Raw genomic sequence first — 25,673 nt, 5'->3', positions numbered from 1 at the left:
GATCTTTCTGTGTCCCTCCTTAATCCATTTTTACAAGTATTTTAAAAAATTGTATACCCTAATTATTTGGGGGCAGATGCGTATGAAGGCAGGGCCTTTGATGAAACTAGAAAGCGACACTGAGTTGAAATGGCAAGAGGCACTGGTTTAAATACACCGCCTATGAGCACACCTTAGCTCAGGCAGTATTCCTCAAAGCTCCTCAGAGCTTTTGATCTGTTGTTACAGTTTGTAATGTAAAAGAAAATCAGAGGAGTTTTGAGTGAGTTAGGACAAGACCATGGGTGGTTTCAAGGCTTTGCTTTAAAACAGTTTCTGATTTGGGGTGAACATATTTTAGACAAAATCCTTGGTTGTAGTCACTCAATCCAAATGATTGAGCTCACTGCTAGTGAGTTACTTCTCATTAGCTGAGCTATCATCTGGCTTAAGCTAGGACCTTCTACTTTATGATTAAAAAAAAAGGGGGAGGCCTAGTTAATTACTATGTCTCAGATGAAAAGCAGCAACACGTTAGTCCCTAGTGATAGCTTTCACTTGTGAATTCATTCCCATACTTTCTTCTGTAAGTACTTTTATTGATTAAGGGGTGGGATTAGGGTTAGTCTTTTGGTGCACAATACCCTTCTCATGAATATTGGACATTATATCTTGCTATATTTGCTTTGTTTCTTAATTCTCTCATCATTCGTGAACAACAGTAAAATAGAACTAAAAACTCCAAGGACATACACCAAAAAAAATCCTTTGAAAATCAGAACTCTGCTTACTATCATCTGGAAATCTCTTTATTCTCAAACCTTCTGTGATTTAGCCTGGGGCTTAATTCACTGTACAGTACCGATCAAGAAAATAAGCTTGAGTCAGGTTTGATTCTAGTTTTTGCACCTGCTAGAACAAAAAAAACTTGAAGAGAATAACACTGCCTGACTTATTTGGCTCTAGAGATACATCATTTAAGACATCATTGATGTAACTTTAGGAACTTCTCATCTGCGTGTGACATTTCAGGCCTGATATCTCTATCACACTCAACTGAGCCAGGTCCGTATTTATGAGTGACGAGCAATAGATGAGCACATAGGCACTCAAATTAAATTGGAAGATAAAAAGAATAAAAGAAAAGAAAAAGGAGGTGATCAGAACCCATGCTTATTTCCTTGCCAGTAGTCTAGGAGAATCCCTTCAGCTTCATCGCGGTCAGCAAATACCTTCCACCTGTCCCACACACCGCAGAAAAATTGATCAGTATATGTATTTTCACAAGGTCTCCTGTCCCATTTCCAGATCCGCAGTCAGTGGATCTTAGAGTCAAAAGATGCACTGAAAAACTTTAAGTCACTTCATGTGGAGTATTAAATCAATTGTACCATTCAGAGCAGTGGTAGATGTGGAGCTCTTTCCTAAGTCTGCTGGCAGGCACCTCGAATGCTTGTTTTTATTTGTGGCCTCACCACAGAATTGTTGTGTGTTTGTGAGTAAGCCAGTTCATCACTCTACCTCCAAGTCTTTTAGCCGTGATGGGCAATGCCACCTCCTCACCATGAGACTTAATTAGGGCCCAGCAACACTTTGGTTAGAGTTAATGGCAAAAGAGGCTTTTGACCTCACTGAAGGTTAATATTAGAATCTTAGTATCTGTAAGGCACTTTAAGAATCTTGGATGAAAGGTGAAGTGACGTAACAAGGAACAAAAAACCAAAATGACTGAATGCTGAGCTTGCTGACTTTGCATTGCACATGGCCTGTCTGTAGATGCAGCACAATATAAAGAAGTAATTACTTAACTTTTTCAGAATGGGGCTGTAGTGGGAAAAATAAATGCTAGGGAGATCTGCTTTTTAAACACAAAATATGTACGAGTAGCAACTTTATGATCATTTTGTTACCGCTCTTAAAATGAGCCAGTGAGTTAGGCTTCCACCTGGTTCCTGTTCTTTTTTTGCTTATCTTGCATGCACGTATTAAATGCCTCTCTGTAAACAGGCAAAATGCTAACCTTAGACTGGGAGCTTCTCTCTGGTATTGGGAGAACTGGGGATCTGCTAACCAAGACCATTTCAGAGCAAAGCCCATGTTTTGTAAATACTGTCAGGGACTCTGCGACCATGCAGGAAGGTATTGATGTATTTGCAGCCTTATGGGGTTTAATTTTTTTCTTAATTTCACCTTACCTGTAATCTTTCAGTTACCAGTCTTCAAAAAGCTCAGCTAATCAACACCTGGAAGTAAATGGATAACTAGATGCACCCAAACCAGAAAAGCAGATTGAACTCCAAGGAAATTTTAATTTTAAGTGTATGTCTTGGACTGCTACCAGAAGCCCTTTAGAATGTCATTGTTCTTTGGGGAAAACTTGGATGTGGACAAAAAGACCATTAATAAAGGCTGTCAAAACATCTGTTAAAAATATGCAAGTTACAAAATATGCATTAAAACCATAATTAAATATAGATGGTACAGTTTAAAGGTCTTAATTTTCTAGTTTGTAGAAATCTTCATGGGGTAGGCTTAGGCCAGGTATACCACTGGAATTTTTAAGCCAAAAAGGACAAACAAAGACAAAGACCAACCATTCCCCCTACTCCCCTCTCCTTTCCCCAGTTCCTAGTTAGAGTGTACAGGAACAAGATGTTTTCCCTCTCTGGGGAGAAGGAAAATGGCAGTTGTGAGTGAGCAAAAAAGCACGCTGCTGTTCTGCTCAACTAATAGGAATGCAAAGACCTCTGCCCTTCTCTCCTTTCTCAGGAAACTGTCTCCTCTACTTAAGACCCCGTGTATGTCTGCTCCTTTCCAACTATTCCTAGATGGAAAATTAGAATGTAATTTCCCTCCTTTTTTCCTGGCTGAAAGAGTTGTTAACTCTGCCTGCTGGGACATCTGCCCTGGGCTGGCTGCTGGGGTGGTGCTGGACCTGCTGCCCTCCCCACTCCTCCCAGGGGACATGCGCTCTGCTGCAGGTAGCTTAGCCCTTGGCTGAATCACCCGCAAGTGGCTTTGCCTGTGAATATTCATGGGCGTTTGAACCAACTTCTTGACTAAGGACACCCTGCCACTTCAAGCTGTAATCCCCCAAAAAGCTACTTGAAATAAAACCAGTTAGGGTACCTATCCCCGTATCTCCTTGCTGTTGGTTTTTGAGTTTTGGGGAATGTATTTTTCCTTTCTGTATTTCTATTTTGCGGGTTTATGGTTATGACTGCTGTCTGAAAAACCAGGCTTGGCTCACTGACAGCATTGGTCTGATTCTGTATTAGGGATTGTTTCTATGCCCTTGTGTCCCTGAACTGTACAGGGATCTCTGGCAGCAGGTCCTTGGGAGGCACCAGCCCAGCTGGCATTATAAAGGAAGTGTTAAAATGCATTTTAGGCAAAATAGATACACTACAGGGCATACTTAAAATGGACGTGACTGATACGGTTCACTTTTTGTTATAATTGATAATATTTTGGGAAGCCTGTAGCCTGCAAACTCACCGAGCTAACATCATATCAAGGAGAAGGGGTATATGTCCAAACTGAATGCTCTTTAAGTTAATCTAATTTCTAACCTGACTGCAGCCCAGAAAGGACCAGACGGGGTCATCATTCCCAATAACTACTGTGACTTCTGCCTCGGAGGCTCCAATATGAACAAAAAAAGTGGCCGGCCTGAGGAACTTGTATCATGCTCAGACTGTGGGCGCTCTGGTAGGTGACTCCTTCTTGCAACTTTCTTGTACAAAGGCATTCATGTGGTTTCTGTTTTACTCCTTCTGAAGATTTTGAAAAAAGGTAGTGCATTTGGGACAGGATAGAACACGAGGTCTTACCTCTTGTCTGTGTTTGTGGGAAAGGATGACTGGGGAATTTTCTGTCATAAACCCCATTGCTGGATTCACATTTTTAAGCTAATGGGGCCATATGAAATAATAAAGTTTTAATGTATTTATTGGCTTCTGTGAACATTGGTACCTGTAGAAGTTGCTCTTCAAATGGAAGGAGAAAATCCTATGGCAATGTTAAAGAATGGGCTCTGTCTTCAAATGCTGCAATTACAACTATAAATTACTTACAAGATTTATGAAAGTTGCATGACAAGCGTTTCCATTGATTACACATTTCATGCATTTCTTCATCCAAAAAAGAAAGAGGGAGGAAATTACAGGGTAAGGATGGGGGGTAGCTGTCAAGAATTATCCTCTTACAAGATGACTATCATTAATTTTGTTTAAAGAGGTTTTTATTTCTCCATTTTCTTCCCTTCTCTCTTTTTAAATGTAGGCAATTGTGTCTTTCCCATTCTGAGTTGTCTTTATTTCTGGACTGTTGTTTTCTTCCTTTCTTTCTGGTTTTTCTTTCATTCTTTCTCTTTTTTTGGGAAATTTTATCCCAGCTGAGCAGTTATTTATAGCTCGCATGGGATGTGGTGGTGGTGGTAGAGGGAATGGGAGACCTTTAACAATGGCATATTCCAGCTTCGGTCCAAGTTTCCAGTTGCAATATTTCTGGACAGTGGTGATATTAGTGGTGATAAGACCATCAAATGGAAATCTGAAAACCAGAGAGACCTTGAAATTCAGTATTGCTGCTGCTGCTTCTGTACCGTAGTCACTGAAAGGTGTCTGTTGCATGGTGGCTGAAATGTGATGTGGAGTGTTCTTGTGCCAAGGGAATGGCCTTTTTATGCTCCCGCTGAAATTCATTGTAAGCCTCTTGCCACATTCAGTGGGAGCAGGACTAGACTCTCACTGACAAATTGCCTTCTGCAGTTTTTGTGACCTTTGAAGACATTCTGAAGTGATACTGACTCGTCACCAGAGGACCAATGGCAACCCCTTCGGTTTTCTCCAGGGGTGTCCTTACGAATGCTGTGCAGTCAGGGACATGGACCTTTTAGTGTATACGGTTTGCATCTTAATAACTGAAGGGGGAAGCTCATGCGGTCTGAGGTGCCATCTTGGAAGATCATTGCCCTTTCCCTTGATTGTTGTAGTTCAATATAACTCTTTTCAGTATTGTCCTGATACAGCACAGTGAGATGGATCCATATTTTTTGCTATTTAAACATTGCTGTGGTGATTATATCAGAATGTAACACAAATACATTAATTCCCTTGATTCCTTAGTGTGATAGAACAAGTAGATTTGCATGTAACCTGAATTGTGCAAAATCAGTTCCATTAAATGCTATCTTTTCACAAATTCTGACCCACCTGGGTCATTCATAGAGGTCTGCAATGCTGTGACTGATGTGTGATGAAAGTGATTAAGGTACAACCACACACTAATCTGTAAACTTAAACAATGAAAACTCTTCAATGGCTGCCATCTTTCTCTTTCTTGATAATGGAGAACATTTTCATTATACTGAAAGAGAGGTCATGGAAAGTGTATTGTTTCTTCCCTTCACAAAGTCAGTAAAATCACATGTTTACAAGGTGGTTCATCTGCCAATTATTTTGTTATATCAATTTTCTTTTCATGAACAGGATTTAATTCTTCATTTCTCAAGCAATGCAGTGTACTTGTTATATGGCTGATTCCTGCAGCTGCAGCAGGGACCAAACAGTTGGTTGCTTAATATCATGCTACTGTTTCTGAATAATAAAATAGCCGTTCCCTAAAATCTCACACCTTCATATTACTGGGGCACAAGAGACATCTTTTTCTCTGCCTTTCCTGAAGAGGGAATTTGGAGGCTATACTATTAATCACATAACATGTTTGATTGAGGGAGAAAATAAACCTCAGTCATTCAGTCTTGTTTTCGTTGTTGTTGTTGTTGCTGCTATTGATGTCCTGTGTGGAGAATTTCCTGTTCCATATTGAAAGGTGGATTGACTCGCACACATTTGAACTTTTCAGTGTTACCCAAGACAGGTCACTTCTCTTCGTAGCTGTTGAACTGTATATATTTGTTTTGGTTTGGTTTTTATTTTTGAAGGAGATGCCATGGAATTGGAATAAAAGCATTTGTTTAGGTTACTTTCACTTAGTCTTTAAAATGTATTTCATTTTGACTACAGAGGAGGCTCTTTAGGATCAGGTGAAGGACAGGGATAAAAAATAGTCCTGAGGTTGATGAGCTACCTGGTAGATTACATTTCTATAGCAGTGAATTTGCGACAGTTGATGCCAGTCTGAAGGATAGTCATTGTGCTTAGAGCTAACGGTGTCTCATTACTTATACGGTCCAAAAATCTTTTAAAATTGATCTAAGCAATCACAAGAAAATATTTTAATGTCTTTTGAAGAGAGGAAAATACGATTAACCCTTTCGCTGCCATAGCTATGGGCACCTGTGTTGTTTGTAGATTTTTTTTTTTCTTTGGAAGAGAAACTGATCCTTTTTTATTTTCCTTACTGCAGTTCTACTGAGCTATGTTGTTGAGGTGCGCGGGCACATACAAGCACACACCTATGAGCTCAATAGTCTGAATTGTTTAATAATAATGATGATTAAAAAAATTATGATGATGATGCCTATTGCTTAACCCATGTGCTGATATATTCATCATACATGTCAGCTCATTTGGGAAGAGAAGGCAGGAGGGACGAAGCAGCGCCAGCACGCACTACGGAGGACTTGTTCGGTTCCACGTCAGAAAGCGACACCTCGACCTTTCATGGCTTTGACGAGGACGATGCAGAAGAGCCTCTCTCGAGCCGAGGAGGTGGCTGTGGTGGCAGCTCTCCCTCTGCAGACAAAAAGGGCGGCTGCTAAAATAACTAAAAAGACACACAAACTCTGAGTGATTTGCTGTCCTTTTTACTACTAGGATTATTATTACCTTTTTCTTTTTTTAATTTTAGGTCCTTGGGTTTTTGGGGTTTTTTGTTGTTATTTTTGTTGTTTTTCCTGTGGGGTGTACACTGAAAGCACAAGCATTTAAAGCTTTTGACAACTACTTCGAAGAGACAGAAGGTTTTGATTTTCCTGTTGTTTTTTTCATTTTAATTTGTTTTCCTCCCACCTCCCCCCTTCTCTTTCTCTCTGGAAACGTAAAAGGTGGATTTAATATTTTTTTTAATAGTGAGCAGAGTTGATTTTCTTGTCTTTTAATATATATATCGGCAAACCATGAAAAATACAGATGGGTTGGAGAGCAGAAAGCAAACGCAAATAGGTTTTTTAATTATTATTATTTATATATTCTATATATTATTAGAAAAACTACTTTTTAAATAAAAATACAAAAAAACAAAAAGCAATGGATGTCTACTCGATAATAGAACTGTTTCTAGAGAACCACTGTGGGCGGACTCTATTGGAGGACAAGGAAACCCTTAATGTGATGGCTTCTGCGTTTTGAGATTTTGCACTTACTGTAGCATGTGGAGTTTGGCTCTTCTTGTACACCTGCTACGCTTGTCTTTAACAGCTTGAAAATACAAGCAGCACCACTGAAGACCATGACCTTGGGGAACACGTTTCCATCCCTCCTTTGGACACCTTTACACTCAATAGATCTCTTCTTCCCTGCACCCCTTCATGTCTTCCTCACTCCGTTCTACTTTTTTTTCTTTTCCTTCACCTTTCACTTCATGGACAGCAATTTCCAAGCATAGGGATGGAATATGAATGGCAAGTTGTAGACGTCAAAGACAAAACAGATGGAGGAGAGAATCATGGAAGAAATGATATGGAAAAATACCTCACTTGTACTTTTCTTTCCATTTTTAAATTTTAATTCACAGCATTTTTTCCTGTGTCGCCCAGTTTTTTTCTCTCTGTAGTGTCTTGTGAGACACTTTGTTTGCTTTTCAATAGCTTCTCTTGACATAAACCAAAGCAATAGTCATTAAAGTTCCAAGGGCAATGGAGAAGAGAGTGACTCCCTTCCCAGCGACTTTCCCAGAAAGGAGGAAACATGCAGCAGGATTTGAAAGGTATGTGCAAGCTGAAATGTCTTTCACTCAATTGTGAAATCTCTGTGCCCTGGATTTTCAACAGAGCCTTGACTGAGCTTTGTTGTAGGAGTAAGTCCCATGGATTAAATTGTGTTATGAGTACGCGCCACGTTCATGCCCCTGGTGAAGCTGATGGAGGTTCTGTGGGAGCAGAATCCAGCCTCGTACAGTCTGAAGTGATTCAAAAGGAGTCAGTGTGTAGGTTACATTTTGCTGTCCTAATGCAGGCAAAAATCTCCCTGAAGCGTGGGCAAGATTAGGTTCCAAGGATATATTTTTACTGGTGTGTATAATGCCAAACAGGGTGAAATCATGGCCTCTCTTAAATTAGAGGCAAAATAGACATTTATCTGGGTAGCGTCTAATCCTTAAACTGGAGGCGTGTGTTTTTGATACTGAAATAAAAATCTCAGCCTCACAATGAAGACTTTGGAGATATATATATACCTCATTCAAATATATATATATATATATATATATAAAGTATATGCATTCTAATGTATGAATTAAGTCTATCCGAAAGGATTACATTTCTCCTGTTACTTTTGCTGCGGTAGCGCAATACTGCCTGAGAGAGCTCTTTCAACTTTCCCCCCCCACTATAAACCTTAAAAAAAAGAGAAAGGATCCATTCTCTAATTTTTTTTATTGTTCACTTTTAGACATGCAAGAAGCAGTGGCCTGATTCTGCTTTTAAGTGCATGGGCAGAATACATGCTAACTGATGTCTAGATTACATTAATAATATGCCTTCAGAGTAGTGTCACAAAACATTACAAAATGCCTCTGTGTGTTTATACCATAGGACAGCACATGTCAGAGCCATGCACACCTGCCAAGATAAAGCCTTGTTTAAGCTTTTCCCATATTGATAATCCTTTTCTGTTGCTATTCTGCTCCTGCTGGTGTATCATAATCGATCAAGTGTCAAATCAATGATATTTTGACTTAACAATGTCAATGAAAAGCGTACTTTAACTGATAAAAACATTCATTCCTTCCACAACCAGTCCTTTTTTCTCTGAAGAAACACAAGGTAAATTTACAATATTTTGCCACTCTTCCGTACTTACTAAAAGCTCAAACTTTAGATGGTTTCCAGGGGTGAGGCACAAACATACAGGCATCTGTTTTTTCAAAATTCCTGAAAGAGTTAGGACTTAGTTTGCATATTTGCATCATTTTATCTATCTATCTGTGTGTGTATGTATAGGTAAACATACATCAGAAATGTATCTACACAGACACATACACACATATAGATAATGCAGACATTAAAATAAAGAGCAACAGAAGTCAAAATGGAAGACACTTCCCAACCAAGAATGGGTGGAACCAGCGCTTGGGTGAGGCACTGTGGGCTCACTTATTCCATACTGACCTTACTGTAACCAAAGAGTAATATCAGTAAAAAGTCCAGTGGTTTTTGACTAAATTTATGCTAATGTAACTGAGAGCAGAACCTGGTCCAGAAGTAGAGTTGCTCCCAGTTCGCGAAGAAATACTGCAAATCTGAAATGTTATAGAATTTAGAAAATGAAATTCAAATGGATTTATTCTGCTATTCTTGCCCTTCAATCCTACGCTTCTTTAAAATTTTTTTTTTCTTTCTCTTGCTACTCTATGATGTGCCCACGTGAACAACAGGGAAAACAGAAAGGGAGCAAGTACCTAGAAATGTGTCAAATCCACAGTAAACAAGCAACAGGATTTCTTGCATCCATCTTACACCTACTTCTTGTATCCATATAGCAGTCATGTCACACAGATCAGAAGGTTAAGAAAAGAATTTTAATTTTACCCAGTGTTCCCCAAAATACAATCAGAGTATGCTTTAATCGGGAAAGGCTCACAGGAGTAATGGAGACCCGAATTATCAAGGACATGAAGAGAGTTGGGTTTTCATTGGCCTACCTTGTACTGCCTGAGAGGTGTAGGCTTTACTCACTTGGAACCAGCCAGCTTCACCCGGCCACTGGTACGGGGATGGCAGCCCAGAGCTCAGCCTTTACTGAGTGCTGTATTTACCCAGCTTCTTGCATGCTCTTGCAGCCCACCCTGGGCTCCATGCTGCTGTGCTGGCTATAGTCCTCGCAGCACCTGGGCTAGCTGGAACCTACCCAGGTACATCTTTTCTGAAGAACTCCACTCACTGCATCAACTGCAGAAGAGGCATACTCTAAATATAATTTTTTCCAAGTGGAGTCCTTACCATTGTTTTTTGTGAACCATGCCTAACACACTCTGGGCTCTTCTGGAATACAAACAATGATCAGATGCCCATAATTCATTAAGTCTTGATTTAGTTTCACAAACGCAGTTACTATAACAATGCATACAGTCTTAATCCTTTCGCAACATAACCACCCATCTTTGTGACAACCGGGTAGCTCAGTACCCTCAGAAAGAAGCCACAACAGCTCAGAGAGTGCATAAAAATTGCCAGCTGACATTTATTACAGTTAGCATAGAAAAATACCCATCACTGTTATTTATATCATTAATGTGTAAATGGGCGGTCACTGGTTCAATCTAGTCTTGAGAGAGGAAGGAAGGTAAAAGAAATTCATTGTTATGGAGAGCAGAGTAGTCCTTGGATTCCTCAAGAATTTTTATTAAACTGAGGTAACCAGCATGAGTTTATTCCAGCAGGCTGGGCAGTGTGGTGCTAACCATAGGAAGGCATCAATCATAGGGAGGAAATGAAGATGTACAGATGGAAGTAAAAGAGTACTTGTTTAAGCTAGGTTGTAAAGTAGTGTTAATGGTGAATATTGAATGGAGTGTTGATATGGAAATGAAATATTCTCAGGGCAGGTACTGCTGGAGTGAAGGCTGGGAACAGGGAAATAAGGTTGGTAGCTCGTAAGTCAGAGATGAAGGTAAAGCAAAGGGGCTGCTACATGATACTCTCTCAGATGGATGAGAGGAAGATGACAATGATAATGGGGCAGAAAATATATATGAGGAGATATCCCAAGTGCAACGAAGAAAAAAAAAGAAGAGAGAAGCCGGACGTTAGCATAGCCAGGTCAGAAATGAGGGAACCGCATACTGCCAATTGTATCTTCAAAGACACATAAGTACAAAACCAAACTAGGAAGGTATAAAGAGAGTGTTCAGTGTGGATTCTGGGTTGTACCTAAAAAATACAGTCATCTTTGAAATCAGAAAGGAATGTGATGCTCTGTATTCCCCAGTGATTTCAGCAGTTCAATGAGACCTGCTGTTCTGAGCTTCATAAGATCTTTGAAGGTGCAATCCTTCAACTAATCACAAGCCTGGCTCTTCCAGTCCTCCTCCAAAGAAGTCCTTCTTATTAGAGGAAGGTTAGCACAAGGCTGTCCAAAGATTCTCCTGAAACACGTGCTCCCACACAAACCATGTACCAAAATAAGACTGTTTCGATGTGAAATGTGAAGAAAGGGACGTTTCATTTCAGGCCCTAGATTCAGACTTTTCTGTGTTTAATCATGTGAGCTGTCTCCTCGGGCACCTTTCTACTGCTCCATACTAAAGGATCTTAGAAAAGACACATAATTTCCTAAGCCATCTTCTGCAAACTCTGATTCACAGATGGAAGCAGGAGAAATAAGGAAGTGACGTGCTGCTTGAGCAGCTGATTAGGGAAAAGAAAGGCTCTGTAGAATGTGCACTGATCCTTAGCATGTTCCCTTTTGTGGCACTTAATTAATTGACATTTTAGCAGGGACAGATCTCAGATCTTGCATGACAACAGTTTAAAATTTTAAGCATGATAGTATAGATGGAGAAAATTTTAAGAAAATAAGGGATTCTAGAGTAACAGTTAAAAAATAAAAGGAGATCGTGAGGCATGTGGTAGAACAGGGATGGAGCTGAAATCTGTTTTGCTTCACTTTGCATCTCTTCCCTCCACCCAGGCACCCCCAGTTTTGTGGTTGGATATTTATTTCTTGTATATGTAATGGTGCTTAGAATAACATTGTACATATGTGGTAAGGTCATAAATGATGAGCCTAGGCTGCTGAAACAAGGTCCAGAGAGAACTTTGCCACTGGCTTCAGCAGGATTAGCACTGGGCTTTATTAGCTATTGCTTTTATTGAATGAAACCTCACTGTTAATACGCTTGCTAGTATGGTGTAGACAAGCTCCGAGATGGCCATTTGTTTCAGCAGAATGTGTTATTAGAATCCCCTCCCCGCATTGTTTTGCCTTTGAGCTTTTACATTAGTTATTCATTTTGAGTTCTAGTTTGCCATTTTACAGACCTCAGCTTAGGCTCTTGATTGAAGACAGAGACTCAGTTTGCTGCCTGCTGATGCATGGAGCAAATGAGAACTGCACCCAGAGAGTCGCTGAGTCCGGACTGTGCCGAGTAACAACTGCGTTCTCTCCTGCCTTGGCCTTTCTTTGGTTAATTCTCGCAATGATATTTTGATATGGGCCCTAAAATTATAATTCAAATACCATCAAACTATGGAGCTTTCAAACCCTGGCTTCTCATGCAATTTGCCTCTTCCCCACGGCAAGCAGTTTTACTGAATCAATTCCTCAAGCAAACATTGTATTGACCCCACTGGGAGTCATCTTATTATAAAAACTGCAAAATCTGCCCAATGTGTTTTGTGCTGCAACATATGTAGATGTTTCCAGTAAACACCCATTTCTTATTCTCTGTGATTTTTTTCTTATTTATATAAAATTTGTAGCTATGAGTATATGTAAAGCATGAGGCACATGCATGTGTTCATGCTGGCATGGGGTTGTTTTGACAAACCCTCACAGTGCAGGAATGTAGCCAGACTGAATTTTTGCTGACCGAGGCATTACAATAAACCCTACCAACCTTTGTTCTCTTTGCCAGATATCTACCAGGGCTGAAAAAACCCAACCTGTATAAATACCATAGAATACTGAGATTGGGTCGGAACTATTTTCATGTCCCTCTCTGTATCTCCATAACTGTTAAGTTGCCAATTTCAGAGAAGACAAGTAGTAATAACATTTAGGAAAAAAACCCCAGCTCTTGCGATTTCAAGTTCTGATACCCCTGTTAAGGGGATGCTGCCAGTTCATGTCTTTGAGTTATCCTTTTGGTTACTGGCATCTCCTAAGATTTTGGACCTTCGTGTCATCCAGAACTGATATGAGAGGTGTGGGGAAGACATGGGGGGAGGCACTTGCATTTTGTGGAAATAGAGAGATTGTTTTATTGGCTATCTAATACTGCTCAGGAGCTTAGCAGTATGCAACTTAGTCTGTTCATGGATTAAAGACAATGCAAAATGCAGTCTTTCACTTATTTCCAGAAGGTATATTGCTGCCATCCTACATGTATCGTTCAGGCTTCTAAAAATGTCTTGTGCAGCACTGCATACACTTGTGGGTCTGCGCAAATAATTAGTAATATAGCAATGTAATCAGAGCAGGATTTCATAAGCAAAGGTCTTAACCTCTAGTGAAGAGACAGCTATCTAAGCTGAATGATGAAGATTATTTAATGATGTTCACAGTAAGGAAGTTTGACAGCGTTCAGTGCCTTTCTTTTGGATATGCTCCTTCATATCCTATTTGTTTCCTTTGCATTTACTCATGGCTCCCACGATCAGTTGAAACTGAGACTGTTGAGCTATATTTTCAAAGAATTAGAATGCAAACAGTGTTGGAAGGTTGGTTTATGCTGCTTCTGTTTCATGTTGTTTTTTTTTTTTTTTTCTGAGTGCTTGCTTTTGTTGTCTGTTTGAGTTTGTTTAGTTTTACTTTGTATTGCCTTTCCCTCTGCAGTCAGCCCTGCCCTCTTGGACTCCAGCATCCTTCAAGCAAGACATTTCAGAAGAAGGCCAAGAGAAGCCAGGATGCTTTGATACTTCTCCTCTCCTTGCCCTGACCCTTCCGTACCCGTGTTTCATCTGGCACAGGAGCCTGGACTGTGGGAAGTCGGCCGCCAACTGTTGAGAGAAGTTCTGGGGATGCCCTAAGCTGGTGCAATACAAAGAAGTTTTTTAAAATCTTGATTTCACTTTCTTTTACGTGTGTGTGTAAACCCAGGTCAAACTGGAATTGATCTACAGTAGAACTGACTGAAAAACAAACTGAAAAAAGACTTAACTATTTTATTTATTTCGATATTTAAGAGAGAAAAGAAGTGCTGAAGTTGCACAGTATTTTTGTTTGAAATACATTTTACTTCAAATTTTAAATACAATTTTGTGAAGACATGAAATTTTAAAAAGCACTTAATGTAAAATAAAGACTGAATATTTACTTTAAGGAAAAAACTTTTTTTAAATAATGAAAATAAAGATCAACTCTGCTCTCTCTCTTACTTTAAAGAAGCCATTCATACATGTGCTGGGTTCTTTGTTTTTTGCAAATTGGATGTGGTAAGTGAAGATTGTTCTGGTTTACTTTCTCCTTAATAATATTAACCTGTTAGATGCTTAAAGCTTACTTTACTGTACTGTGCTAGGCACAAATCTGAACAAAAACTGTTGAAATAGCAAAGACCAAGCTCAGTGGCTGGATTTTTTTGTTACCAGATTCTGTGTCCAATTCAAAGGACTGTCTTCTCCCAGTAGGATTGTGTCTTTTCTGCACAGTAAAAGGGGTTTGCTCTTGAGCAACTCTGTGAAATACTTCTGCTTCTTAAAGAGGGGTTTAAAAAAGGGAAAACAATTCTGTTAATTTTAGTATTATTTTTTGCTTTGGTAATTCCACAGCTGATTGTGAGTTGGCTGTAAGAGAAGTATCTAAATGTTCAAGTGCTCTTGGCACGGAGCTTCCTGTTGGAGTCAAGGATGATGCCGTGTGTAGGAACCTTGTGTACTTCAGCCCTTTCTTAAGTGGTAGTGGACTTTGACAAGTGTACAGGTGCACCCGCATGTCAGCAGTAAGCAACAGGGGTTACTCAGCAGGAGAAGAATGCGAGTTCCCGCAGCTACAATCCTAAATTGTCCTGTGAGGCAGCAGTGAGGGACGTTCACATCCTGAATTCTAAGTTGTTAGTCGTCATCTCAGTGAAATAAGGTGTTCTGCTCCGTACAAGCAATGGAGGATTTTGTCAGCTGCCAAATCTGCTCACAGTGGATAGCGCGGGACTGTTCACTGTCATGTGTGATGCAGGATAGCCTTGTGTCCTAGGAGAAGGGTATTGGACTTGGCTCTAAGATTAGCTTCTCCTCTGTAACTGGGGTGCCAGATGTACCTATTTGTATAGACCCAGGGTATAGGTAGAAAAAGTGGTTTTGTTACTGTGGCTTTTGTTGGCTTTCGGAGTGAAAAAAAGCTATGTCTACAAAAAATGCATCCTGACTAGGTGAAGCTGCCAGAGAGCCTGATCCTGCATTGTGTTTCTTGCACACCTAAAACTCAAACTCACCTCATGGAGAGTTTTTCGTGTGTCAGTAGCAGCAGATTTTGTCCTCTTCCACCTTCCCCTTCTCCTTCTCCTTCCCAGTTTAACCCATAGGGCCAAAAATAACTATGTAAGATGTCTGGTAGACCTGAGTCCTGCTCCCACTAAGTTTAATGACAACATTTATGTCCTAATCGGACTCATTAGCAGGATGGTTTTGTTTTGTTCATTTTGTTAGTTTCTAAACTTGCAGTGGTGAACTGCCTGTAGAGAAAAAAAGAAATTAAATTTTATTTCATCAAAATATAACAAGACGCACAACTGTAATGAAGATTTGCAAACTGTAGGGTCTGTGTTCAGTTTATGTAATATTCCTTCCAAATAAAAGTTCTGCTTCCAACGTCCCTACTGTATATTCCTCTGTAAATATTACTTTATGAAACCAATTCCACAAGGTCTTTTTTAGTGCAAATAATCTTCTTTTAAGGAGACATTGTTGAATAACATACTACTTGTACATATACTTTTCTAAGCTCTCCATGGTTTATAATACTCTCTTTGAAGCTTAAAATAAAACTTCCTCCTCTATTGATTTTGTTTCCCTTTTCCATTTTGTAAATTATGACTTTTGTCCCTGGATTTTTTTTTGTATTTCTAAATGAAGCATGACGTTAACCAAGAATTCTCTTCCTTTTTCTCTTTTACTTTCTCTTCTCCATTCATTGGACTACAGAAACTGGTCCTGTTGCTTGCTATAGTGAAGGTAGGCAGGAAATAAAATACTGCTTTTGTGTAGGACTCATTTTAAGAGTGTTTCCTATCATTTGATGATAATAGAGGATCTTCCTAAATGTGTTTGTATTTTAATAACCTTCTCCATGAGACGAATAGAGTTGCATTAAGTTAATTTAGATTCAAAGGTGGAGTGTAAACGATACGAGAGCTTTTCATATAGATTTTAGTGGCATTGCCTTAAGGAGTTGTGACCCTACCTATGCCATTTCTAATGCAGTCACTGGAGTAACTGGAAACTATGGTTCCCTTTGCTGCATTTCACAGTGCAGACATGAACCCTTCCTTTCCCTTTACACACATTAGATTAATAGCATGGTTGTATAGGATAGAAAGAGAAAGAGGAAATACTGTTTCAGTTTAAATGCCATCTTTTTAGGAAACTCTGTGTGTCCTCTTCCCTAATGGGCCTCCTGTCATTTTTATGAAGCTCTGTTGCCTTCCTCTACCTTCTCATCAATTTCTCTGCTACCAGTAGAGGCTATAGATGGCCCTTTCTACTTTGGCAGCTGCTTGCAAAAATAGCAGCTGCGGTGTGGTTTTTAAGAGATCTTCTAATGGGGGTACAGATCCTTTAAAGTAGTGAACTGCCTCCCCAGCCGATCAAATGGCAAAAAAGTCCTAAAGAACACATCAGAAATGAATCCAGTCAGGCAATATAGGAATTGTACAGAATTGTACAGATGTACCTGCCTTATTTTTAATAGTTGTGTGTGTCAGGGTGTGTGTCTTTCCAGCAGAGAATTAACTATTCTTGGTCTTTTCTAGCCTTTCCTTATAAAGTTTTATTTTTCACGTGTAATATTTATTTCCATTAGTGTTTTGTTTCTTCACTCTTTCTTCAGGTGACTATGACTTGAAAACTTCACTGCTTGCCTTCAGACCTTATCTTTACCTGTGTGAGGCCTTTAGCGGATTCATTGGAAGAAGGAGGAAAGCAAAAGGCAGTTTCAGCTGCCTTTGATATCCTCAGTCACTGTGGCTCTTGGGAACCTCTTCGGAATCTGATAGAGCAGCTTTTGGACTCCTTAATGGGTTGTCCTCAGCTGTTCTGTGGCTAAAAAGTCTGTCCTTCCTTTTCACCTGTTGGGCCCTGGGGACCAGAGGCAGCTGAAAGGTGGGGTAAGGTGCTAACCGTATTTCTGAGCTGTGCTGAGAAGGTAGCTATGATGCTCTCCTTAGGGCACATACTGGGTGACAGGGTTGCTGGTTTTAAAGCCCCTCCTAGCAACTTCCAGTTTTCTTTCTGCACTTTGCTCTCAGATATTCTTAACAATAATCTGAGTTGTAGGCCTACAAAACTACTTTTCCTTGGGGATTTCATGGGGGAGCAAATACCCTTCTTTTCCTACCCCAAAGCAAACAGAGGAGGCAGGGTATGTGATGACAGATCCTGAGCCCCTGGCCATGGCTGCTTTTGTTGTTCTTCTTCTAGCTCCTCTTGAGCTTTCTGCTGTGCTGCATAGGACAGAGAGACCCAGGCGGAGGTTGGACCGAGGGCAAAGCTGAATGGTGACAAATCAAAGAAAGGAAAGTTGAAGAAAGGAAGGAAGGAAACTGCTTGTGGCATCAGTGCACTTTTCTTGTTCAATAGGTCATTTCCCATTCTAATGCAGTTGTCATTTTCATTGTCCCCAGCGTGATGGATGCAGAGAGCAGAGCTAGACATTTCTGCTAAGGTAACCAGGAGTGAAAGTGTACGTTGAAATTGGCCTTTATGGATGTCTGTCAACACCCTGTTTAGATGAATGGGATCCTTCCCACCACAGCAGAGCTATTGTTACAGGCTGTCAGACTCCAGAGAACAACTCCGCATAAGTCTTATTACTTTGAACGTTTTGGTGCTTTTTGTTGTTGTTGTTTTTTGGTGGGTTTTCTTTTAATCCACAGGCCTGGAAATAGAAATGTTCTAAAGGAAAGTTTTAATTTTGCAGAAATTATCAGAACAGAAAAAAATACCACTGTTCCCTAAGCCCCAGAGCAGATTTACGTTGGCATGCTGGCTAGGAAGGTATCGTATTTTCCTGTCTGGAGAAGGGTTCTTGCTGGTGAGAGTCAGACATGGCAGGAGGAGCGAGTAAAAAGCTGAAGGCTGGAATCTTGAGTTCTCTGGATGGGCTGAAAATGGCATTGCCTTCTTTGCTTTGACCTGAACTAGAATACTGCACTGGTTTAAGATTTGTTCCAATCTTTTGCCTGGAATCAGGAAAAAAAAAGCTGGTTAAAATTGTATCCGGGAGCTTGTAAGCCCTACTTGTAATCAGATCCATCAGCCTACAGATGATAAAAAAACCCATAACCCTGTCTCTCTAAAACCAAGCTTTTAATGCTCATTATCAAAGACATAAACTTCTCTGTACCCTGTCCATCCCTACTGTTGAAGATGGCTGAGTAGGACCTCAACTACATAAAGCATAAGTAGCAGAGCACACCAGCAGTAACTACTCCTCTTAGCTATGGCTAGGCTTGTCCAAATTATGGCTTGATGTGTTTAAGATCTCCATTGTCCCTTGGAAATTATTGTAAAATTATATTTCCTTTGCTGCATGAAAGATGGACGTTTGCCAAAGTTTAGTCCTATCTTTGGTTTTAAAGACCTAAGATGAGAGCCATCCATCACCAGTATATTTTTTAAGACCTGACTGCATTTTTTGCTATTTCAATAAATGCTCTTGCTGTGTGTGTGTGTGTTAGAAATGTTTACCGTATCATCTGTTATTTGGTGAAGTTTTGTCCTTGCAGCCTGTAATTCTCCATGGTGCCTGCACCACAAGACGAGATGGATGGCATTTACCTTTAAAAAAGCGCAGATTTCTGGAGCACGGAGTTGTGGCTAATACTGCCATCCAGGATATGATTAGAAACGGTTTTGTTTAATGTTTTCTAAGATAGCTGTGGTAGCTCTGAGTGGCCTACAAACCAACTATGGCACTGCTGTGGAAAAGGCAATACACTTTGAACATTGAAGCCGGGCGGTGGGCTGAAGCTCTTGGAAGTACTGCTGCCTGCCTGAGAGAGGTAGCTGCTCTGGGAAGCTTGCAGAGGGGACTCCTTTGGGATCCCAGCTGATAGATGGCACCTCTTGAGCAGGAACAGACATAGCCTCTCTTCAATGTCTTAGGCTGAGTGGGTTTTTTCAAAGTGGAGTTTCATTTCTCAGTGCTGTTATCTTCCATAACCAATTCTCAGTAAGACCTTCTAGTTGATGTCTACGTTTGCCCAGGTGTTAAGAGTCATTTTTTTGCTTGGACTGGAGCCCCTTCTCATTATGTTTTTTCAGTCTTTGTTGTTAGTGTCCTGGTGTTGGTGGCTTCATTGTGGACTGCAGGAAGAGAATGAACGTGACCAAATCTTTCAGATACAGCCTTCTTTTTTGAAACAGATTAGAGATTTTAAGTAATGCTGGAGAGAGTTTTCTCAAGCGTTGCTGAAGACTTAGCGTACTAGTTTGGATTTGTTTCGTTAGCCAACAGCCATTAACTTCTTCATATGATGATCTCAGGAGTTAGTATTGAGGTCAGCTCTCCAATATGAGAGGAAGTCATTGGAGGGGAAATAGTTGAAAATTGTGCTGTCAGTAAAGGGGTACTGTTCTTTTAGTGTCACGTAGCTTTCAAGTTCACGTAGCACTTTGTACAGTGGAGTTTACATGGGGTGGTTTTAAGCCTATGTTTGAGAAATTAATTTTCCCCGGTCGGTACAAATCTCAGTTGCTTCACATCAGTGCTCTGATATGCTTAAATATGTTAAACAACACTAAAGTCTTTCCAGGCGCTTCCTCAAGCTCAACAATTTCTTTTATGGTGCAGTAGATTCTGCAGCTGGATCTTGGCTCAGAATTCTCATCCATTGCTGGGATACCTGGGCTTGGGCTTCTTAAGGAACAGGTCCCATCTCTCCTCAGGTTTGTTCCACACCAACTATGTCTCTGAATGTGTCCATCAGCCTGGAGGCTTAGAATACTTTTTAACTATGCACAAACTCTCTCTAAGTTGAATTCAGATTGCTGTTGTACTCTTCAGACATCCGGATAGTCCAGAGCCATGTATTCCTTCACCTGGAGAAGACGACCTTCCCTGGGTTAGGGAACTTCATTTCCCTTGCAAGGCCAGGTCAGCCTCTTCATTAATTAGCTCTCCAAGACCCCTTCCTTACTTCCATTAAGGGTGAGATTTTACAAGTACTTAGTGATCTGAAAGAAAAAAATGGTGAAGAATTTCCTAAGGACATCTGCACCCATTGGATTCCTCTGTGACTGTTTAAATATTTACGGGTCTGGCATTATGTGAAGAAGAACAAGTCCCCATTAGGCTCAGGGCAGGTATCATTAAGAATTGCCAAACATTTAATGGGTAATGGGATCCCACCTAGCAGTGAATGTCTCAGGTGATGAACACCCTCAACAGCTGTTAAAGGTGAGAGGAGTTGTGTGCCCAGAACTCTGTCAGACCAGCCTGTAGGAGAGGACTTCCTAACCTCTTTGCCATTAAGAGAACCACCGAGCAACAGTTCTGCTAGCCGATGTTGCAGCCAGCTAAGAGCAGGGTCAGAAGATTCACGGATCCCTGTAGTACCGTGGAAGACCATTTTCTAGCATTAAATACGATAATGTTCTACTTTTATATAGGCTCTGTTAAGCAATTCCTCTGGTGCTGGAAAGTGAACTGTTTAATGAAGGACATTTGTGTCCACTGCGGTGGAACTAGCTAATTTCTTGTTTAATCTGATGTGATATTTAGCTGCTGTGAAGTATCGGTTGTGTAGGTTAAAGCAACGCTGCTCACTTGTTACAGGTTAAAGAATGGCCTGCACTTTGATTTGCCTAATCCGGGGTAGGAGGTCTGGTGAGCTCTGAGAAAACAGATCATGGATTTTAATCTAGTGTTCTCCCCGTGAAAAACAAACCAAAAAAAATTGCTACTGTTTTGGTGTGTCTGGCAGCATTTTGTTGGACAGTTACTCAAAAAAGGCTGAACTGAAAAATACCCTGGTGAGGAGAAAAGATTTTGGTTTGATTCGAAACGGAACGCATTCTCTTTTTTTCTGAATGAAATGACCCTTTACCACTGCCAAGTGTGTGCGGGCTTGAATGAACATTTCATTTGTAAGTATTTTTTTTGTCTCTTAAAAACAATTCCATCGAGCTCATTTTTGAAGCAAGGTACTGCTCCAAAACGAAAGTCCGACTTCTTGTTTGTGAAACACTGGCACAAAATCTCACCCATTCTGAAAAATCAGTTTCTCCCTCTGCTGCCTCTTAACCCTTTCTCCCCTCCTGCTTGCTTTTGACTGGAACTACTTCATTCAAATTCATTCCTTCACTCAGATGTTTAGATCACCCTGAAATTGCATTTTTTAGAGAGTAAACTGAGACATTTCACCCCCTCCTACCGAGCGCGTACTGATGCTCTGCAGGGTGCAGTTATAGCTCTTACTTCCCTCTAGATATTGATGTTGCTGGAACTTTGATGGGGAAGTGAAAACTGGCTGCCATATGATGAAATCTCGATTGGCACTTAGAAATTCTCAACCAAACAGGGGGGTTTAACTAACGAAGAAGGGAAAAAATCAGTAGACGATGGGATTTTTCCAGCTTCTGGCATGGCATTGCAAACAATGGAGAGTGTGTGTGGAGAGCACTGCCCATTCGGCAGCTGAAAGGGTTTCTTTAAATCAACGAGGAACTGAAGTAATTTGCTCCAAATTGTTTTTGTTTGTGTTTAGTTGAGTGAGGCAGTTCTACTTATGTCTGTAGATACAATCATAGTAGCAACGGTGTAAATTATGCTTGTGGGGGAAACCAGACCTCTTGCATTTACGGCGTGTTCACATTGGTTATCAACAATTTACCCATCACGTGCTGAATTTCTTTACCCGGATGACACGTGGTTACCTCATGGAACAGCAATGAGGCTACTGCCTATGCAACGGCATGGTGTCTTTGGCATAGTTATGTTTATTTAATATTAAAATGATGACACTTAAATAATTTCTCTGGAGTTTGCCATTTGATTTGAAATTTCTGGAGCTGGGCTCTCAGGGAATTAGTCCAAAGTCATTCCTTAACCTTTCTAGAAAGAAAGTTTGTCCAGAGATTAGTAATACTCTCTCCTTTTTCCCTTTCCTTTCCCCTAATTCATCAGTGTAAACCCAGCCTACCCTGTTTTCAATCGTCAGTTACTTTTATGGGATGGCTGTTCTGTGGCCCGTGGGTGAAATCATCTCTGAAGTTCTCCCCGCAGCCCTTGGTGCTTGAGGAGGGCCGCAGCAGTGCAGAGGGGTTGTCTTGATGCTCTCCGTACTGACGGGGTGAACTTGGCCTGTTTTTAGTGAAGAGGTGCCCATGTCATGAAGGATTGCCTCTGTCGCGCTTTCCCGCATAATCCCAGTGGAGGAGCCCCGGTTGGAGTGCCCCGGAGAAACGAAGTCTCCCATCCACTGCCGCCGCCAGCTCGGGTTAGACGCACTTTGTCGGGTCAGCGTGAAAATGCTGGAGCCGGTCTTTGTGAGCGCCACCTTGATAACACGGGCACGCTGGGCAGGCTGAGCATCCCCGCAGGCGTGCTGCCGTCTGGCTGGCTGTATTAGCGGGGCAGTTTCACAGCAGGAATGGTGGGGAAGGAGCTCAGGTATTTGGGCAGCAGACGTGGATCCAAGCAGGTAGCAGAGTCCTTGTCCAGGTTAAAGGGAGGGGAGGAAGGGCAGAGCTGATATCTGGTTTTATCGGGGGGTTTAACAAAGGTAACGCTCTTGCAGAAGGCTATTCAGGCTGCCGTTTCCCTAGCATTTTAAATACCAACCCACTCCTCTCATTATAGTTGGGGATTTTGGCTCTCCCAGGGGGGTGGAGATGTTCTAGATGGGCTGCCAGGGAGGTGGACTTAATGCACTAGGAAGAACTGGCTTCACCAAGTTAAAAAGCAAAACAAAACCCAATCCTCCATTCCTATTTTTAGTGTTTATGACCAAGTATTTTTGCTTGGTTGCTCATTTTGAAAGGGTTTAGTGAGCCTGCCAGTTGATTGAAAGCTCTGTGGTGTGTGAGCTGGCCTGGCTGGGGAGCCTGCAGTGCATAGCGACGAGGTCGGAGCCGCGCCGGAGGTTTTTTTCCACTGCAGTTTGTTGAAGGGTAACAAAAATGTCCCCTGGGCAAAGGGGATGTTGGCTTTCCAGGTTGTGGTGATTCATCTTGTCTGGATAAGCAGCCTTCCTCCCACTCCCGTGTTTTCATCCCCATCTACCTCACCCCTCCTGTGCTGTGCAACCCAATGCAAAATCTGCCCTGCGCTGCGTGGGCGGTCATTGCTGGGGGGTCTCAGGCAGCCGACCCCCGCCAGGTGTACCTGCTGGGCACCATTAGCATTCCGTGCCCGTCCTCCTGCCCAGTTCGCGCTCTATAAATGGGTTTATTCTCGTTATTAGGAGCTATGTCCCTGGCATATGGAGTCCGTGCGGTGCCTGCAGGCAGGTTTCCTTCCTGTTGGTGTTGGTAAGCAGCCCAAGTGCCTCCTGGCAATTAGCAGATCGTTACCCATAATGCGGCGCGCAGCCCGATGCAGCCTGGTGGGTTTTCTGGAGGTCACTCTGACCTAATTCACCCCCAGGAATTGTACACTGCTGGCATGCCTTACCAGTGCATTAACAAGCTGATGCTTCAGTACGAGGTTATTTGAGTGCTTCCACATTATTTTTCTTAGGCAAGAAATAGCCATTTTGTCTAGCGGCCAGCAGTGGCTAATGGGGGCCGATCTGGAAGAGAAGGGAGCAGAGCGGTGGCTGGTTTTGAGAAGGGACATCGCTGGCGTACGGCGTTTCCTTCAGCTTTAAGGTTGGGGGCCATTTCTGATGCCCTGGGTTGCAAATGCACAGAGCCCGCTTTGCCGCCTTCCTTCTGCCTTATCACAGCCCCTTCGCAGCGAGCTGAGCGGCGCGTGTCAGGCGTGTGCCCGGATCCCTGCTGCTCAGCCTCGCAGGGGAAGGCAGAGCAGCAAGGCTCTGCCCCAGATCTGCCGCAGCCTAACCTCCCAGGCAATATGAAACGGAGGTGCAGATTTCATCCCGTCCCAGGTGGTTTTGGAGGGGCAGGCGTGCCTGGCTAGAGGGGGACCCCCACACAGCAGTGGGCACCCTGGCAGGGCTCCTCCTGCCCCCGGCAAACCTGAGCGCAGAGCAGAGGGCCTGGCTGCAGCATCACCAGCCCAAATCAGGGTGTTCTCCCAGGGCGGTGATTTGTATACGCCAAAGTTAATTGTAGGCAGTTTTTAGAGGCTTTTAAAATCTGTGATTTCTGTTTTTCATTTCTCCCTGCTAAGATAACAATTCTCAAGTAGCTTTTCTGTAAGTCTTGTGGCATCTGGATGGCGTGTGGGGAGAGGGGGATTTGAGTGACAAACCAGTAGGATGCCCAGAATAACTGGCTCCTGGCTTCTCTCTTTGCGTGCTCTGGAGGTCACCCCCGAATCCCACCCAGCTCCTCCCGCCGCCCCGTGCCAGACAGCGTAACTCTGCCTTGTCTGCAGCTTAATCTCTCTGGGTGCACGTGAGTCCGTGTATGCACAGATCCTTCATTCTGTTTATGCACGTGAGCAGCCTTTGAGCCAAGCTCTGCTCTCGATGTGCCCTCTGTAGCCCAGGCTCTTTGTCCTCCCTGATGCTCTTGACGCTTAAAAACATTTCAGAGGAAACTCTGCGGCGTTGTAGAGTCAGAGCTGGGAGTGAGTTGAGCTGGTGGGCGGACTTTCCTCAGGAAACACAATTTTCCGGGGAGTGCCTCGAGAGGATGGGTGTTTCGGTAGGAGCTCACTCCCCCCCCTTTCCCTTTGGTGTTTGCGTGGCTAAAGCAACAGCAGGGTAGTGCAGGAGAGCGAGCTGCAAGTGCCACCTTCCACACACCACCATTTTATAACTTCATCGAGAGCTCCGGCGTTAATTGCTTTCAAACACAGGTCTGTCCTGCTTTCGGTTCCCATTGACTCCAATTACACCTGCCTGACTGCGACTGGGACAGAACCACTACCTTTTGCCCAGGAGGGGTTTTATTTGTCCCTTAGGCGAGCAATTAAAGCAGGCTCTCTTCTACTGATGCCGAATACTCGAGCGATTGCTTGTAATTTACATCTCTTTTTCCACTGGCACTGGCAGTACCGAGAAGCAAACCACCTCCGGAGTGCAGCTGGCTGCCAGTCCTGGGTGCTAATGCAGCAGAGTGCCCCTGCCCGTGCTGCGGGCTCGGTTTAAGCTCTGTCCACGCTGGCCAGAACGACTATAGGGCCAGGAAATGAAATAATAGGAACTATAAGCTCTGCTGCAGCTGAATGGCTTCAGAGCTCCATCAATTATTAAAGGCGTTAATTCTTCCACAATTACTGGCATATTGCGGCGTATTAGTTTAGAGCAAAATTGGTCTCTGACCAAACCAGACTGACCAGCCTATTCACCGAGGCCCCCGAGTCCTTTCGGACTCACTTCTGTAGCAGAGTTGGCGGTGCTGGAACACAGCGCCTCGGACACTGGGAGAAATGGCCCCGTTCTCTCATTTCCATCAGGATGTAGAAATTCACGGTGGTAATATTTCCTCTCCTGTGTTTCCTCTCCTCCTCTTCAGCCTCATAGTAATAAAACCCAACGGTGCCTACCAGTGAGACTTCCTT

General features: G+C 42.2%; 1 protein-coding gene across 9 annotated transcripts in view; it reads left to right on the top strand.

Annotated features, from left to right (window-relative positions):
• Positions 1-25,673, top strand: part of DPF3 (double PHD fingers 3) — a 170,865-nt gene that overhangs the window by 130,799 nt on the left and 14,393 nt on the right. For 4 of the 9 annotated variants that reach the window (XM_063331472.1, XM_063331476.1, XM_063331474.1 and 1 more), the window contains one exon: positions 3,562-3,690. In XM_063331472.1, coding sequence (XP_063187542.1) covers positions 3,562-3,690 — 129 coding nt within the window. Of the gene's footprint in view, positions 1-3,561; positions 3,691-6,509; positions 7,873-13,661; positions 15,933-15,964; positions 15,995-16,868; positions 21,956-25,673 lie in introns of those variants that run through there. The other 5 variants (XR_010070658.1, XR_010070657.1, XR_010070656.1 and 2 more) reach the window with 5 other exon arrangements.

Source organism: Chroicocephalus ridibundus, chromosome 4 (assembly GCF_963924245.1).
Source record: "Chroicocephalus ridibundus chromosome 4, bChrRid1.1, whole genome shotgun sequence".
Lineage (NCBI taxonomy): Eukaryota > Metazoa > Chordata > Aves > Charadriiformes > Laridae > Chroicocephalus > Chroicocephalus ridibundus.
Note: the sequence above shows the minus strand (reverse complement) of the source record. Positions and strands in the feature narration are given on the sequence as shown.